We start from the raw sequence: 14390 nt of genomic DNA, 5'->3' as shown, positions 1-14390 counted from the left end.
TTCACGACTGGGGATTGCAATCTTTTGGCAGGCGTTGCGAAATGCTTTTCCATTCGCATTTGCGAGGCGCCCTTCCTTGACATTTTCATTTTAAATTGCATTTTAACTGGCTGCAGTTGCTGTTCCGGTCTGAAATTTACTTCGCTCTTCGCCACCTCCTCACTTTTCTACATACCTCGGGCCCGCGGCTTCGTCAGCAGCTTCTGCACGATATTATCGTACGCGATGTCCTCGGCCACTCCCGAATCCTTCACCAGCTTCTCCTTGATGGCAATACAAATGTTATGGCGTGCGAGGAGCTCCTCCAGTTCCTCAAAAGCCTGTTCGGCGAGTAAAAACAATTGCAAAGTTGTGTGAGCAATAAAAACGCATGTGCAATGATGGAGATGGTAAACTTGTTTACACAAAATACGAAGGCATAAAAAAAGAATGCTAACTTTTGATAGAGTACATTTTCCGTATTCTTAATGGTGCTGGAGCTAAGTAAAATGTACTAACTTTATATGGAATTTAAACTGGGTGCGTTATCATTATGTGTTATATTATAAAAATTACATAGTTATGATTATACATATAAATATTTACATCTATTTGTCCAGTTATAATCATTAGTTATTAGCTTTTTAATAACACTTTGACCATAAAAAAATAAAATAATTTATTGTACAGTGCTAAAATTTAAATTAAATTTTTATATCTCTTCAGAGTGTATTTTGTACAGCAGTTTATGACGCTGTGGAGAAGACTCTTTCGATCTTATAAAGCAAATATATTCTGGTATTAAATTATTAAGTCACTGCATTTGAAATACTGGTCATAGTGGAAAAGTGCAAAATTTCGCAAGTGGGTCACCTTACTTCCGAAAGACCGAATATATCAAAACTTATTGAATTTTTGGGCTTACAATTTTCCATTTTAATACTACTTGGTAGATTTCGACTCTTTCCAAATCCTGATAAGACATTATAACTGTCTGTTCTATCCCCAAAATTCAGTTAACATTTTTATCTTTGGAGCCAATACAAATTTAATGTTCTTCAATTGCATGTACGGACACCAAAAGGAAAAGGTACAATCATAATTTTTCAAAGCAATAGATAAGCAATGCTTTGTGTTATTTGTTGCTTAAAACAATCTGAACTCATAAATTTTGATTATACATTTGATTTAATATTTGCGGCTTCTGTGTTCGATGTATAATATTTATTTTATTTATTTAAGTGTAAGCAGTTTCTTCAAGAAACTCAGAGGAATATTTAGTGAAACCTATAAAAGATATTTCAAGCCATTAAGCTAAATAACTGAATAACTGATTTTGCCCCTAGACGGTCCTCATATTTTCAAAGTTCCTGAAAATAATGGCATACCAACCTTGATGCCGTAATTGCTCTCCTCGTAGATAATTGAGACGTAGCTCCAACCCATCCGCATGACAATCTCCACCATGGCCTTCACCTGGTAGTGATCCGAGGGAATCGTGCGGGAGAAGTACTCGAATCGCTGTTTGTTGCTCAGCTCGGGGCTAGTCGAAAAGTATGAAACCTGGTAAAAAAAAAACAAGATTATCAGGTGACGCACACATAGTTTCGTCTGAAAAGGTAGAGTGTTGGGGCGAATGTTTTTGCTATCATGTTTTTTAGTTACAACCATTTTTTCTTTAAGGTTTGCACATTTAATTTGTTCTCACTTGCTCTTGGCCCTCTGTTTTGCAAACATTTTTGTAAGCTTCTTTCCCAGCTTTTGCGCGTTCATGTTTTCCCCCTTTTAAGCTCTTTTCGAAAAACCACAAACAATGCAGCAGCCAAAAGAAAACATCACATGGCATTACTTTGCAAAAGACTTTTGCTTGGGATGCAGCTGAAAAGAGCCAACTGGGGTAACTCGGTTAAAGCCCAAAAACCAATTTCACGCACACATTAACCCATCGGTTGGAAAAGATTTCACGCACATGCATTCTGGCCAAGAAATATGTGCAGTCTTAAAGTAAAGACGTCGGTGGCGAGACAAGTCAACTGCAAGTGTTTAATGAACCACTAGGATTGTAACCAAGTGTCATTACCATTAGTCAACAGTTGCCTCCTTAAGTGTTTGATTACCTCTGAACTACTCGTAGCAAAGGACTAGCAATGCCGGCATAAACTGCCTTTTAGCATTATATTTGAGCCTAATTTATTTGTTGACTTACAATAGTTTTAGAGCTTAATTGAACAATGTACTTATTGCATGGTAATTGCACTTTATAATTGTTTTGATATAAAATCTTAGACAAATACTTAAAATCAAAGAAGTCACTTTAACTGAATAGAAACGATAAGGTATGTAAAATTTGATTGCTCATTTGAAACACTGAAGTTAAATTCATTTAGTTGGATAAGAAATCTATAAGACATATGATAAACTTTAAATTCAGTTGAAAGCTGAAAAATCGATACGAAGGCACACAAAGTATAACCAAAATTATGACCTACAAAGGAATAAAAAAAATGGATAGTAAGGAAACTTAACTTCATTGCTTGACTGAAACACCTAAAAATACACCTGCATTCCCGATAGATAAGCCATAAAATATTGCTTTTGACAAACTTTTAACTGAATTTTAGTCATAAGTCATTTGTTGTCGTTGCATTTATATTGCACTGCTACCAATTTCCGCTAAGCCTAAATGAATGAATCTGACTAAGTCGGTATCGACCGCAATTTCAATTGCAGAGCACGCAAAATTTGTTGGAAAATGCTGTTTATTCGAAGGCGGACTGGGAGTCCTGGCATACAAACAAAATGCAATCAAATGTTTATGGCTGATTTATGAGCTCTTTTAGGGGACGATAAGCTGGGCCTGCATAAAACGGCTGCTGCTCCTTCGACGCCACTGCGTGTGCGTTTTATGGCATCCAGTATACATAGAGGCAGGATCTGACTGTCAGGCAGTTGGCTACTTAGTTCTTGTCGCGCATTGACTTCTGGCTCCAGCTCACGTATTTGGAGCCCCAGCACCGGCTACTCAATCTCCTTCAATTTCAAGCACGTGATTTAAGGAAGCACTCGAAAAATGCAAGTTTGTTTCCTGCTTGAACAATGAACTAAAATGAGTTTTTCATTTCTCATTTTGGTTGTAGGGACTATACCCAAAAAAGTGGGACATGAGAAGAAAACCAATTCCTTATTGGATTACAATTTGCTTCCTAGTATATCCCATTTCCCAAAAGATTTGAAAAAGCTTTATTAAACTTATATATTCCAAATATTTATATTTAGTCATTTCAGTCAAAAGTGTAAAAAGCCCTTTTTCTATTACCGGTAGTAAGCAATTGGAAAGGGGCGGATCAGACGATTATATTATTTAGCTGGCAATGGACCAATTGGAAAAATTAACGTTGTTTTTTTTAACAAATACTCTGAGACATAGTTTAAAGCATTTTAAAAATTAATTAAATTTGGTAACTAGCTGGCATTGAAACGGTTGACAATTTTTTCTTTAAAATGACATGGCTTTATTGTTTTTCAATATTGTAAAAGCTGCGAGTGCTTTCCATCTTGTTCTTATCTGCTATAAATGTAAAGTAACAATCAATCTTGAATTAAGGAATGCAGTTTTATGTGTACTTGATCTTCGACTGTCCTAACATCGAACAAAAAACATACTGTGTGCCAGAGGGTACTGCTTGGTTGTTTGTCCATATACTTTGCGCAAATGCTGCACTTTGTCCGACTTGTTGGCCTGCAGGATTCTACTAATTTAGTGGCACGTGCAGGCACTTAAGAGGAAGGAGAGACATCCATGACCATTACAACAGTTACCATGTTACCATGTGGCTTTTTAAAAATTTTAATTACGAAATACAAAAACTTTTGTTGGTCAAACTAACGCACATATGTAGCTGCGAGCGTAAAGCAAAATTTGAACTAAAAACAAAATTGACCCCCCTTTTGTGCCGTGACCTTTTGACTTCGTCTGTATGTGCATAGAAACAGTCCCATAGTTGGCAGATCGCACTATTGAAACTCACCTGGGGAATTCGAAATAACCGCAATAAATTGGCAACTTGTATGGATGTGACCGAGGAAGCGGCGCCCACCACCCCCGAAATGACCTTCCGGACTTGCGTCTTGTTGCAGTGATATTCCGCGTCGTCAATATTGCTAATGGATCCTGAAAATACAAATAACGAGGACGAGTTGAGACAAGTCGAATGAAGCATTTCGTAATGATTAATTTCGGAAAAATTCCTTTATTCATGAAATCAAATTATTTTTTGTTTCTCAACTAAAATCCAGGCTCTCCTGCTTTTTTGTTTTCATTTCACTCCGGTAATGAAATTTTCCATGCGGTTAGCAGTAATTTATACATAAAACATGTTTGAATATTGATTTGCGTAAATACTTATTAAGGCTATTTATGACTTTTTTTCTCATAAAATATTTCGTGAAAATCCATTAGTTCACAACAATTTTACGTCCAAATTAATTGACTTTAGTAAATATTATATGGAAATTCATAGCTACAACCACAGGAAAATAAATTTAAGAATGGATAACATATGAACAATTCCGTACCATTTTTTTAATATTTTTATTTGTTAGCCAGTAAAAAGTAGGAAAACATTAAATGAAAATATCGGACTTTATCAAGAACTTAAAGTTAATGAAAACTGTTTTCCTTTCAAGACCTAACCATCTTACCAAATTGATGGGCGTATTGCCACGCCCACCATTATCAAGTGGTGCCAGCTGCGCTTAAGTACAAATTAATTAACTCCTCGGTTGGGATAGTGGCTTGATTTTGGCCATACAATCGATGCCTAACTAGATTATTATTAGGCGAAGTAAACAGGAATGTGGGAAGGGGAAGGGGAAATGGGATGACTGTGCGGGTACAGTGAGGCATGGACAGAGCAACCGACGGAGGCAGGCCGCCATCGGCATAGTTTACGGCCTGCCTAATCCTGTCAATATAATTCAGTGACTTGGAAAATTATATTTTTCATACGTCATACGCAACAAAGACAGAGACGGGGATGCGGAGGAAAAGAGATAGCGAGAGAAAGGGAGAGAGAGAGATAGAGAGGAGCACAGCACGTCGCTCAAATAAATCCTTGCCGCGCACATAAATAATGAAATTATGGAGATTAGAAAGTGTTCAGGGACGATGACAAGGATGCTGGCTCTGTGCCCAATTGATTATGGATCGTTGGGTGTTTGTGTGTGTGTGTGCTAGTCTGCGTTTGTGCGCCTCTTTGTTTGGCCCGATAAAAGTAATAAGCGGCATTTTATGTGTCCTTGATCTTCCCCCAGTGCTCCTCCTGCGAGGCAATCTCAATAAGCCCCGCCGTTTTGTCTTAAAGGAATTATGAATATTTAGTTGCGAGAGCTCCAATCTCTCGTCGGGAAATCCCATAATTTATTTATTAATTTAGTAAACTAATGAAATCCTTGCCGCCAGCTTAGTAAGAGAATTTGCTATGAGGATAAAGTACATATTTCATATGAGCAAAGAAAGAGGTAAGTTATAAGCGGCACGATTCCCATGTATACCGGTATGTAATTTGGGTTATTATTTGCCCGAATAAATTCGCAAACATATTCTGCCTGCAGTTTTCACAACACAGCAACGTGATGCAACTGAAACCAAAACTGCAACCAAAACTCCTTTGGCTCACAATGAAATCAGCATAAGTTCCAAAACCCGAGGCAAACACAATTTGCATATAGATACGAGCAACAACAGGGATGTTTTACGTGGCGAATGAGCAATGCGTACAGCGAAACAGCGACCGCATATTCAAACTGAATTTAAAAGCATTTGGAAAAATTACCCATAAATATCCAATTAGCTATGCGATTTGCATTTTCAATAAATGCATTCATACTAAGTGTGGAGTAATTTTCTGCGCTTATCCAAAAAATAATGTTAGTAAGAATTATGGATAAAATGTATAAACAAATACTACAGATAGTTTTTGATAATGTGCATCCTAATCAATCAAAATGAAAGTACTTACACAAGTATTGGTGTGCTGTATTTTTGGTATTGAATGCACATATTTCAGATCAAAGGCTTAGATGTACCAGTGACTTGTTTCAGAAACTACTTACCTTTGATAAAATCCACGGCCATTTCAAGGCCGTACGAGTCCTTGTCGCAATCGTCCAGGATGTGGGCGCCCAGGGTGATGTTCGGCAGCAACTGCTCCCGGTTTATCCTGTCGATTGTGAAGAGCATGGCCTCCAGGGCCTGGATGCCGCCTTGGGGCATGATGGGGCCGCAGGTGATGCTGTCCTCGCGCGAGTGGACCATCATCAGGCCGCCCAGGATCACGTCGCCCTCCACGATGGCCTCCCGCTTGACGGGCCAGTGCCTCTGGGGCTGGGTGGCGTACAGCCGATCGTTCTGGAAGCTCACCGCATCCGGCAGGGATCTCAGGTACTTGCCGCTCCCGTCCAGGTTGAGGTTGCCCAGGGGCAGGTGGCGTCCGCGGTGGCGACCGGAGCGCGGCGCTGCCAAGTCAATGCTGGCATGCCGCTGGAAGTCCTCCACATCGAAGTGGTCGTAGGACAGCCCTCCATTAGCACGATGCCTGCCACCCGGCGATGGATCATCGTTGGCGTAATCCGGCCACTGAAGGTGATTTACCCACTGGCGCCAGTGTTTACCCAGCTGCTGCTGCCGTTGCTCCAGTTCCAGGATCTCGTAATGGCTCTGTCTGTGCTTCGGGCCGTGATGCTTGCCCCGGTGATGCTGACGATGATGGAGGTGCTCGCAGCCGGGATGATTGCCATTGCCATTGCCATCGCCATCGCCAGCGCCGTTGCCGTTGGCATTGTGACTGCGACTGCCACTGCGATGATGACGCGACGCCACCTCCGCGGCCTCCTGCTGAATGTCGCCCACCACCTCCTGGCTCTCGGCCTGCAGGATGTGACAGGTGGGCAGGACAACTAGGAGCAGCAGCACACAAATTTGCACATGCCATTTGCTGTCGCAGATTGTTTTCATGTTGGCCTTGGCTATGTGATTCAGCTCAATATATTTCTGTATTTGCACGATGCACGCTTTTATTTGAATATGCGCGGATTTGGGTTGGATACGCTTCGGATTAGCTGGCTGTTCAATTGCTGGTCGCGATATGTGGCACGCATTTTGGGCTTTGTTTTTGTTGATTGCTCACAATTTATGGGTTTTTTTACGCTTTTGCATTTTGGCCGTGTCTGCACTTGCAAATGATGCGATTTCGAATTTATTCAGATTTTCACATAAACGTTTTCAACTAGCCGACCCGGCTCAAATTGTTTGGGTTCACAGAGTTATTGCTTGCATAGCTTTAATGGTTAAATCTAATTTTAATAATTGATGTGCTTTGTGTCGCATTTATGATTTCGACACTTTAGATATTTTAAATTGGTTTTTAATCGCTTAGTTTTATATTTGACAACCTCATTTTACAATTTACTGCTAAGTAAATGTTTTGTTGTATTCAATTTAATGATTGTCATGTTTGGGAATAACTGCACAGCAAATAAATTGTATTTATTTTTCCACTTTAAGTGATTAGAGAATTATTTTGTATATTATATATTTTATTTATGAATTATAAAAAATATTCCTTGATGTCAACCAAGTCCCCAGCTTATAACTGTCAAAGTCCCCCGAATATTGGGATACAGTGGGCGTGGCCCTTGGGCATTTGCCCATAAAAATGATTGCCCTGAGGTAAATTAAATTTGCATAAAATTTTACCCGCCACCGCCGCAGGAGGAGTAAAATGCAAGAAATCCTTTGCTGTGGGTAGTGGAAAAGAAGCGAAAAGGTCGGAGGATTGCCAACGGTAATTAATCAAATTGTTGGCGTCGTAATGAGCTTGTCGGTGGTCCCAGTCCCCCAAGTTTGTCGCCCACCCACCCAACTCCCACCCACTCCCACTTTCAGCCGCCTCACTAATCAACAAACGCGTTAACGCCACTTTAGACATGGCCTGCAGTTGGAGTTTATAAAATTACTTATCATCAGTATAATCAGCGGCATTATCAAGGTAACCCGGAATGACACTGGATGTCTGTGGGTCGGTGGTGGTTCGACGGCTGAGTGGGTCAGTGGGTGGGTGAGCCCCAAAGTCTGTCATTGTCGCGGTATCGCGGGTTCCGGGTGTCGGGGTGGCCTGAACCACCCGGCTTGCAGCATCTGCGCCGCTGGCTGTCGGGACGCATCGAATAATGAGATTGCGTTAAACAAATGGGGCTTTCCCTTTTTATTGTTCGTAATAGACACCGGAGGCTGCTTACACACTCGTAATTTATTTTGATTACAGTTGTCGTTCCTCTGTCAGTGTCTCTCATCCGGCAATCGCTCTTCCTGTGATTCGGGCATTACGACTTTGTCGGTAAGACTGTTTTCTTAACTATGACTATCAGCCATTAATTTGAAAACACGAAATCTTGATTGAAGCAAGCCTACATCTCCAGGTTGCTCTGTACATATTACTTAATTAAATAACTGCAAAGGATTTAGCAATCCCAACTTTGATTTTAATGTGTTGCAACGGCAGTCAAAAATGCATAATGTTTGCTTAGATTTTCAATTAATGTGCTTTAAAAAATAAATATAAATTACTTAAACTTTGATCATGAGTTTGTAAATAATTTAACGTAATTTTATTTTCCATTCCATAACATTAATTTCAATTTAAATTTTCAATTTTTGTTAAGGAATAATCTATTATCAATGCATACACTATTGACTCAAATTTATAACTTATGTATAACTTAACTCTTTTTCTATGAATTTTTGAATATTAATCCAAACGGCTTAAAGGTTCTTTCCCATACATTCTTAGAAACCTAATCCAAGAATTTTTAAAAGATTTTCCATCGCATCGAATCTTTCCGATTTCAGCGAAGGGCACGTAATTTTCCTCTCTTGCTTGAACATTTTTTGCATAACGAACACTGCCTCCAGCTGTCAGTGACACTTGTCTCAACGTGTTTTGTTGGACAATGTTCAGACCGAGGCATTACGGGGATCCCCACCCAACGCATGCCACCCAACCCCATAACATCCGAACCCATTTCTGTCTGGGCCAACTCAACTCCCATCCGCTTTGTCATTGTCTTATTTTGCATTTTGTACGGGGGACTTTGATTTGATTGAGCATTTGGTTCGTTTGCCTTGTCCCTTTTTGCTGATTTGAATTTTCGTTAAGTTTCGCTTTTTTTTCGCTGAAATATTGTGTATAATACCAGTTGTGCTTTAAGGGCAGCAGACGATATCAATTTGTTGGCTTTTTCCATTCATCCTCTTTTGGTCTGTTGTGCAAATTGATTTCCATCGAAGGGACTTACAGTCGCATAAAATTGACGACTTCGTCGAGTGCTTGTGTAAATTCGACCTTTAAGCGGCGTATATATTACCCGTCCATAAATTAAGGCTACATCGAGTATGCATTTCCATACTTGAGAATAATGAAATTCCCATGCTTTCACGTGTAATTATCGATGACCACTTAAAGTGGAAAATACACTTGGAACTGTTCATATCCTTGCATGGTTATTTATGTTCAAGAGCAGGTGAAGCTTTTTAATATATCAAAAGAAATACTTCAGTCAAACCAAGCGTTAAATAACGAACACATTCAATAAGAGTTCGTTACTGGTGGCTCGTTAATCAGCGCACAAAGACACTTTAAGAAATAAGTTTACTTTCACATGGTAGTGTTTTTCTTTATTTCTTTAAGCTTAATGTAATTCAATTCCTTTTAATTTCACATCTCATTTGCTGCCACTTTCCTGACAGCCGCCAAATTGCGACATTTGCATAAATTCTTGGGCCAAACAATAAAGCGAATTTCGCATCAAATAACATTCAATCACCTGTCACGCATTCCACAACTCGGCCTGAGCACCTTGAGCTGCAGCTAATGTCCTGGCCCAGGATCACGCTTCGCCTTCCATTTGCCAGCAGGAACTCAGAATTAATAGTAACACATGTAGGGAAGGTGCGGGTGCCTGAAGTATGCCACTCGCAGCCAAAATATGAATAATTCGGGGAGCGAGACATGCAAATGTCTACATCTCCTTATCCTTCGTGAGTTACAAATGTGAGTCTGTGATAAATTTCGTTGACATGCCAGAAACACAGAAAGTTTTCAGCCGGTGGAACGAGGGCTCAGGTAGCTAATAATCTCGACATTTCAAATTCCATATGCAGATATTGCCTCACCTACGCGTCGGCGAATCTGTGACAGTTGTGAGGGCACAATTTTTTAATTTTATTATCGCGTAAATGTATTACGGGCAATAACATTCAGGCCCTGGGGGAGGAGCAATGTTATGAAATTGGCCAAGTCTGTGGTGAATGATCAATCAGATGACTTCTGCTGGCCTATTTCGTATTCACTGCACACAACATTCAATTGTACACCCAAAGAAAATATTTATAAAAATATTAGCAAATGGAAAAAGCTTAGTTTTCAAAGTGAAAGAATTTTTAGGTGCTTCAAAATGTACTCTATAACAAAATATTTTGCCATAATAAGATTATTAATCTCATATTTTGAGCCATTAATACATTTTATAAAATCTTTTAATATTTAATACATTTTTGACCTGTGTAGTAGAACCAATTCAATGGATTTTCCTAGGATTTCCTTTAATTTCGGTTCTGTTTGTCTGCGTGCTTGGATGGGATTATTAGAGGTCCTTGGGGAAAAGCGCGTCAAACACATGAAATCAATTACATTTCTCTAATGTAGGCACAGCTGCCCTTTTCCATTCTCCTTGCTAAAGAAGGTGCTTTGTCTAGAGTTTCCTTTTGGCCCAGGGCTTTCAGAAGCCTGCCTGATTTTCCTTATTTTCCGCTCAGACGGGGTGAAATCTCAGGTATTTGCGAGCTAATAAAGTTTGCCTTAAAGTATTTGGCATAAAACTTGGTCTACGTGGGCCGGGATATTTGTTTTGATATTAGTGGTTCCTAAGCATGCATGACATGCCTTCCATCTAGCCTATTCATATTTGCTTAGTTCAGCTGTCTGGCCTCGCCAAAGTAGAGTCCTTACACGTGGCGTTCTGCGCATTGGTAAGCAATTTCCATGCCTGTTTGCCTGGCTCGTATCAATAATTTCCTAGGTTTTATTGTTATTTGCGAGTATTTTTATGTGTTTGCCAAGACGAACCCGCGCGCCTGGGGCGTGGATTTCCCGTTCCCCCGCCTTAAATTGGGTTCGGCCCTGGAATAGTTGGATGACCCTAATGGAGATGGCTGTCACAGGACTGGGCTTATTTGCAATGGCAAATGAAATTCCATTTTGATGTCGAGCACCAGCTTGTATTTTAATACAAATGAAGTCCTGTAAATCAACGAATTAATTGAATTAATTGGCATTACAATAATATATAACATTTTGATGCCCTTAAGTGTAAAGATCTTGTTTATTAATTACACGGCTATTAAATAAATACAAAGGAGCCATACGCTATTGTAACAATGAATTTAATTGAGCTCCCATGACAAATGCAATTAAATAGTATAATAATAAAATGCAATTAAATACCTTTCAAGGCGGGAAAAATCAGAAGGTGGTACAAAAGAACCGGAAATCTAACGGAGCCATTAAGTGAAATGTGTCGGAAGTTTCATATAAAAACGCATTTATCCTGCCACACACACTAACACACACTCAACCAGAAAACAGATGACAGGAAATCAACAGGCGAAGCCATGCAGCAATTCAGCAGCAAATTGTTTTCCGCCACATGACAGTAGCAGGCAAACCTCAAACCTCAGTCTCTATCGAATGTCATGCAGACCAGCTCAGAGAGCCAAATCAAAGAAAATAGTTTGCTGATAATTAAGTCCCACCACTCACTATGGGCATTGCTCTGTGTATTGTGTTTCACCGACACACAGAATTAAACTCAATTGAAATACGAGAACGCTTCTATTTTGCCATAATTAAACTAAGCACGACAAATAAACGCATTAGGCTAAGTAACCAAAAGCGGCCGTAAAGTGAAAATTTTCATAATTAATTTTGTGCCTATCTCCTCGAATTCCCGTCCCAGTCCCCGAAATCCCCCCCAGGCATGTTTAAGCATACTTTGTCTAGTTAACAAAGAGCCCCACACCTGGGGCTTGGCCAAAAGACCACGCCCAGTGGCGCTGCATACGGCCTGTGAATTATTTACACGCTGTCCAAGGGAACCACCATTATGCCATTATGCATAGCGCGTACTTGGGGGTCTATTATTCCCATAAAATTCGATTTGAATACTGGTCATTTAGCTAATTGAATTCCATTTCGCATTAACGACCAACAGCCCATTGCGGCCAATGAGTTTTCGATTGTGATCCGTACAAAAATAAAACACTCTTGTTCTAGAAACTATTTGTTTATTTGCATAAACAGGAAATTTAACGCATTTCCCTCGAGCTAAGCCAAGTAATCTTTATTATCTCTATTTTCAAACAATTCGAGTTTAACATTTATTTAAATGTTTATGACTCATTCCCCAAATTAATTTTTTTTTGTTTTGTAAATAAATTGCAACAAATTGTAAAGGGAGGTTACTTTACAATTCGTTTTGTTCTTTTAATTAAATGTGAAACAGATCTGAACAGAATGTTTACCGGCTTTTTCAAGTTCTTGTAGTTTTTTTTTATCCGTTTACAGAGTGCATTAAACTTTCAGTGAAAACCTAACAGAGCTGTGAAGAATAGCAAGTTGAGAAATTTGTAACCAGAAAGCTTTAAAACTACCAGACTAGTTCGCGTAGATGATAGATAGCCATTCTATAGAATGACTCTAATGGTTGTGCAGATCAAGAATATATAGACTGTAAAGGAAGGAAATGTCCCATCCGCAAGGGTACACTAGCATGTGTTAATTAATTTAGATATTTAGGTCTTTTTAATTGGTGAGGCTCGAAAACAGTCATATGTTAGCTTTTAAACGACAGTCAATTTGCGCATTAAATTGTCCCCCAAAACGAATGCCCGAGTCCTGCAACTTTTTCCACCTGGAAATCGTGCTGTTTAGGTGCAACTGCTTCATGTGGCTTGCACAATTCCATTTCATAAGCATTATAGCCTTCGGAACTCCTCCTCGCTTATCAGAGAGGTTCACACTTTTCCTGTAATTTCCCCACGATTGAGGGACGATGAGAAGTGTGACGTACAGAACATCGTTTGCGCCAATGGTTGTGCACGGCGCTGTAAATAATCCACACCATGTTTGCTTGCCACTTGGCAGGACCAAAATCCTTATGCCAACTCTGTAAGCGGCAATATCAGCAAACAGCCAGCAGTGGCAGCAGGCAGCTGGATGGGGAAAAATTACACTATATTGGTTCGAAATCGAATGCTCACACGGCGACACAATGCGCTGAAACGCACTCAGCCAAGCTACAATTTATTTGCCAATCCAATGTACATATTTATGAAGTCAGGCAAGTCAAAACTTTATGACATTTATTCGGGAAGAGAAATAAAAATTAGTCTTTCCAATTTATCCAGAAAAACCGATTGGCTTTAAAATTGTTTTATTTGTATTTAATTCTTCCGGAGCTTAAATAACTTATTTAAAAGTTTATTTTTTGAGAGAACACTTTCGAGTTTTTGAGAATAGTCAAATCTAATGAGTTAACTAGACAAAAGAATTAAATTTAGTTAGAGTAGTTAGAAGGGTACTTTGTTCATGCAACAACATAAGAACTAAACCGCACAAAAATACGTGTTTTACTCAAATTTCTAAAGAATTCTAAATAAATTAAGTCTAACAAGTTGAAAACTACAAAAAGGTTGTTAATTTAAATATGTATGGCGAGAACTAAAATTCGTCTCCATTTGCTTGAATTTTTTTACTTCATTGCAGTTTTCCTTTGTTTGCGAACACACATGCAGGACGGCGAATAATAAAATTGTAACAAAGAATGCAGATGCAGTCGCAATTGCTTTATGTTCTTTCCGCTTTTTAACTGCTAGTGACAGTTTATGGCGTTTTTATGAACTACAAAACCCACAAACAGTACAATGGAAGTTTGCCAAGTTGGAAACATGGTCAAACCCACTCTTCGAGCTGTTTTAATTTATGCTGCAGTCTAACTTCCGCTTAAGGAAATTGCAATTTGGCCCACGGATAATCATTTACACGACTTGGGAACATGCACTCCGATTTCACCCATCTGCCCGTAAATCACAAAAGAAATTGCGAATTTAAGAGCTCTCGACATGCAACAGGATGCCAAAGGGGCACCACGGGCAAAAAAGCTGCCAGAAATGCAAATTGAAAATTGCAAATGGTGTTAACAATATTTTATGGAGTTCACTGGCCACAGGCCACCGATTTCCGCTAAGTCTGAAGCAGTAGTCTTAAGCTAAACTATAATTAAAGCCGATATAACAT

The 14390-nt window shown here is 39.4% G+C and overlaps 1 protein-coding gene across 1 annotated transcript in view; it reads right to left on the bottom strand.

Annotated features, from left to right (window-relative positions):
* The window catches only part of LOC108038041 (metabotropic glutamate receptor 2), a 47237-nt gene that overhangs the window by 16089 nt on the left and 16758 nt on the right, over nt 1-14390 (bottom strand). The window contains exons 2-5 of the mRNA XM_044461781.1: nt 6094-7317; nt 4008-4150; nt 1372-1542; nt 176-320 (exon numbers count right to left, since the gene is read on the bottom strand). Coding sequence (XP_044317716.1) covers nt 176-320; nt 1372-1542; nt 4008-4150; nt 6094-6994 — 1360 coding nt within the window. The 5' untranslated portion in view covers nt 6995-7317. The remainder of the gene's footprint in view (nt 1-175; nt 321-1371; nt 1543-4007; nt 4151-6093; nt 7318-14390) is intronic.

This window comes from Drosophila rhopaloa, unplaced genomic scaffold (assembly GCF_018152115.1).
Source record: "Drosophila rhopaloa isolate 14029-0021.01 unplaced genomic scaffold, ASM1815211v1 contig_69, whole genome shotgun sequence".
Classification (NCBI taxonomy): Eukaryota; Metazoa; Arthropoda; class Insecta; order Diptera; family Drosophilidae; genus Drosophila; species Drosophila rhopaloa.
This window is presented reverse-complemented; position numbering and strand designations above follow the sequence as displayed.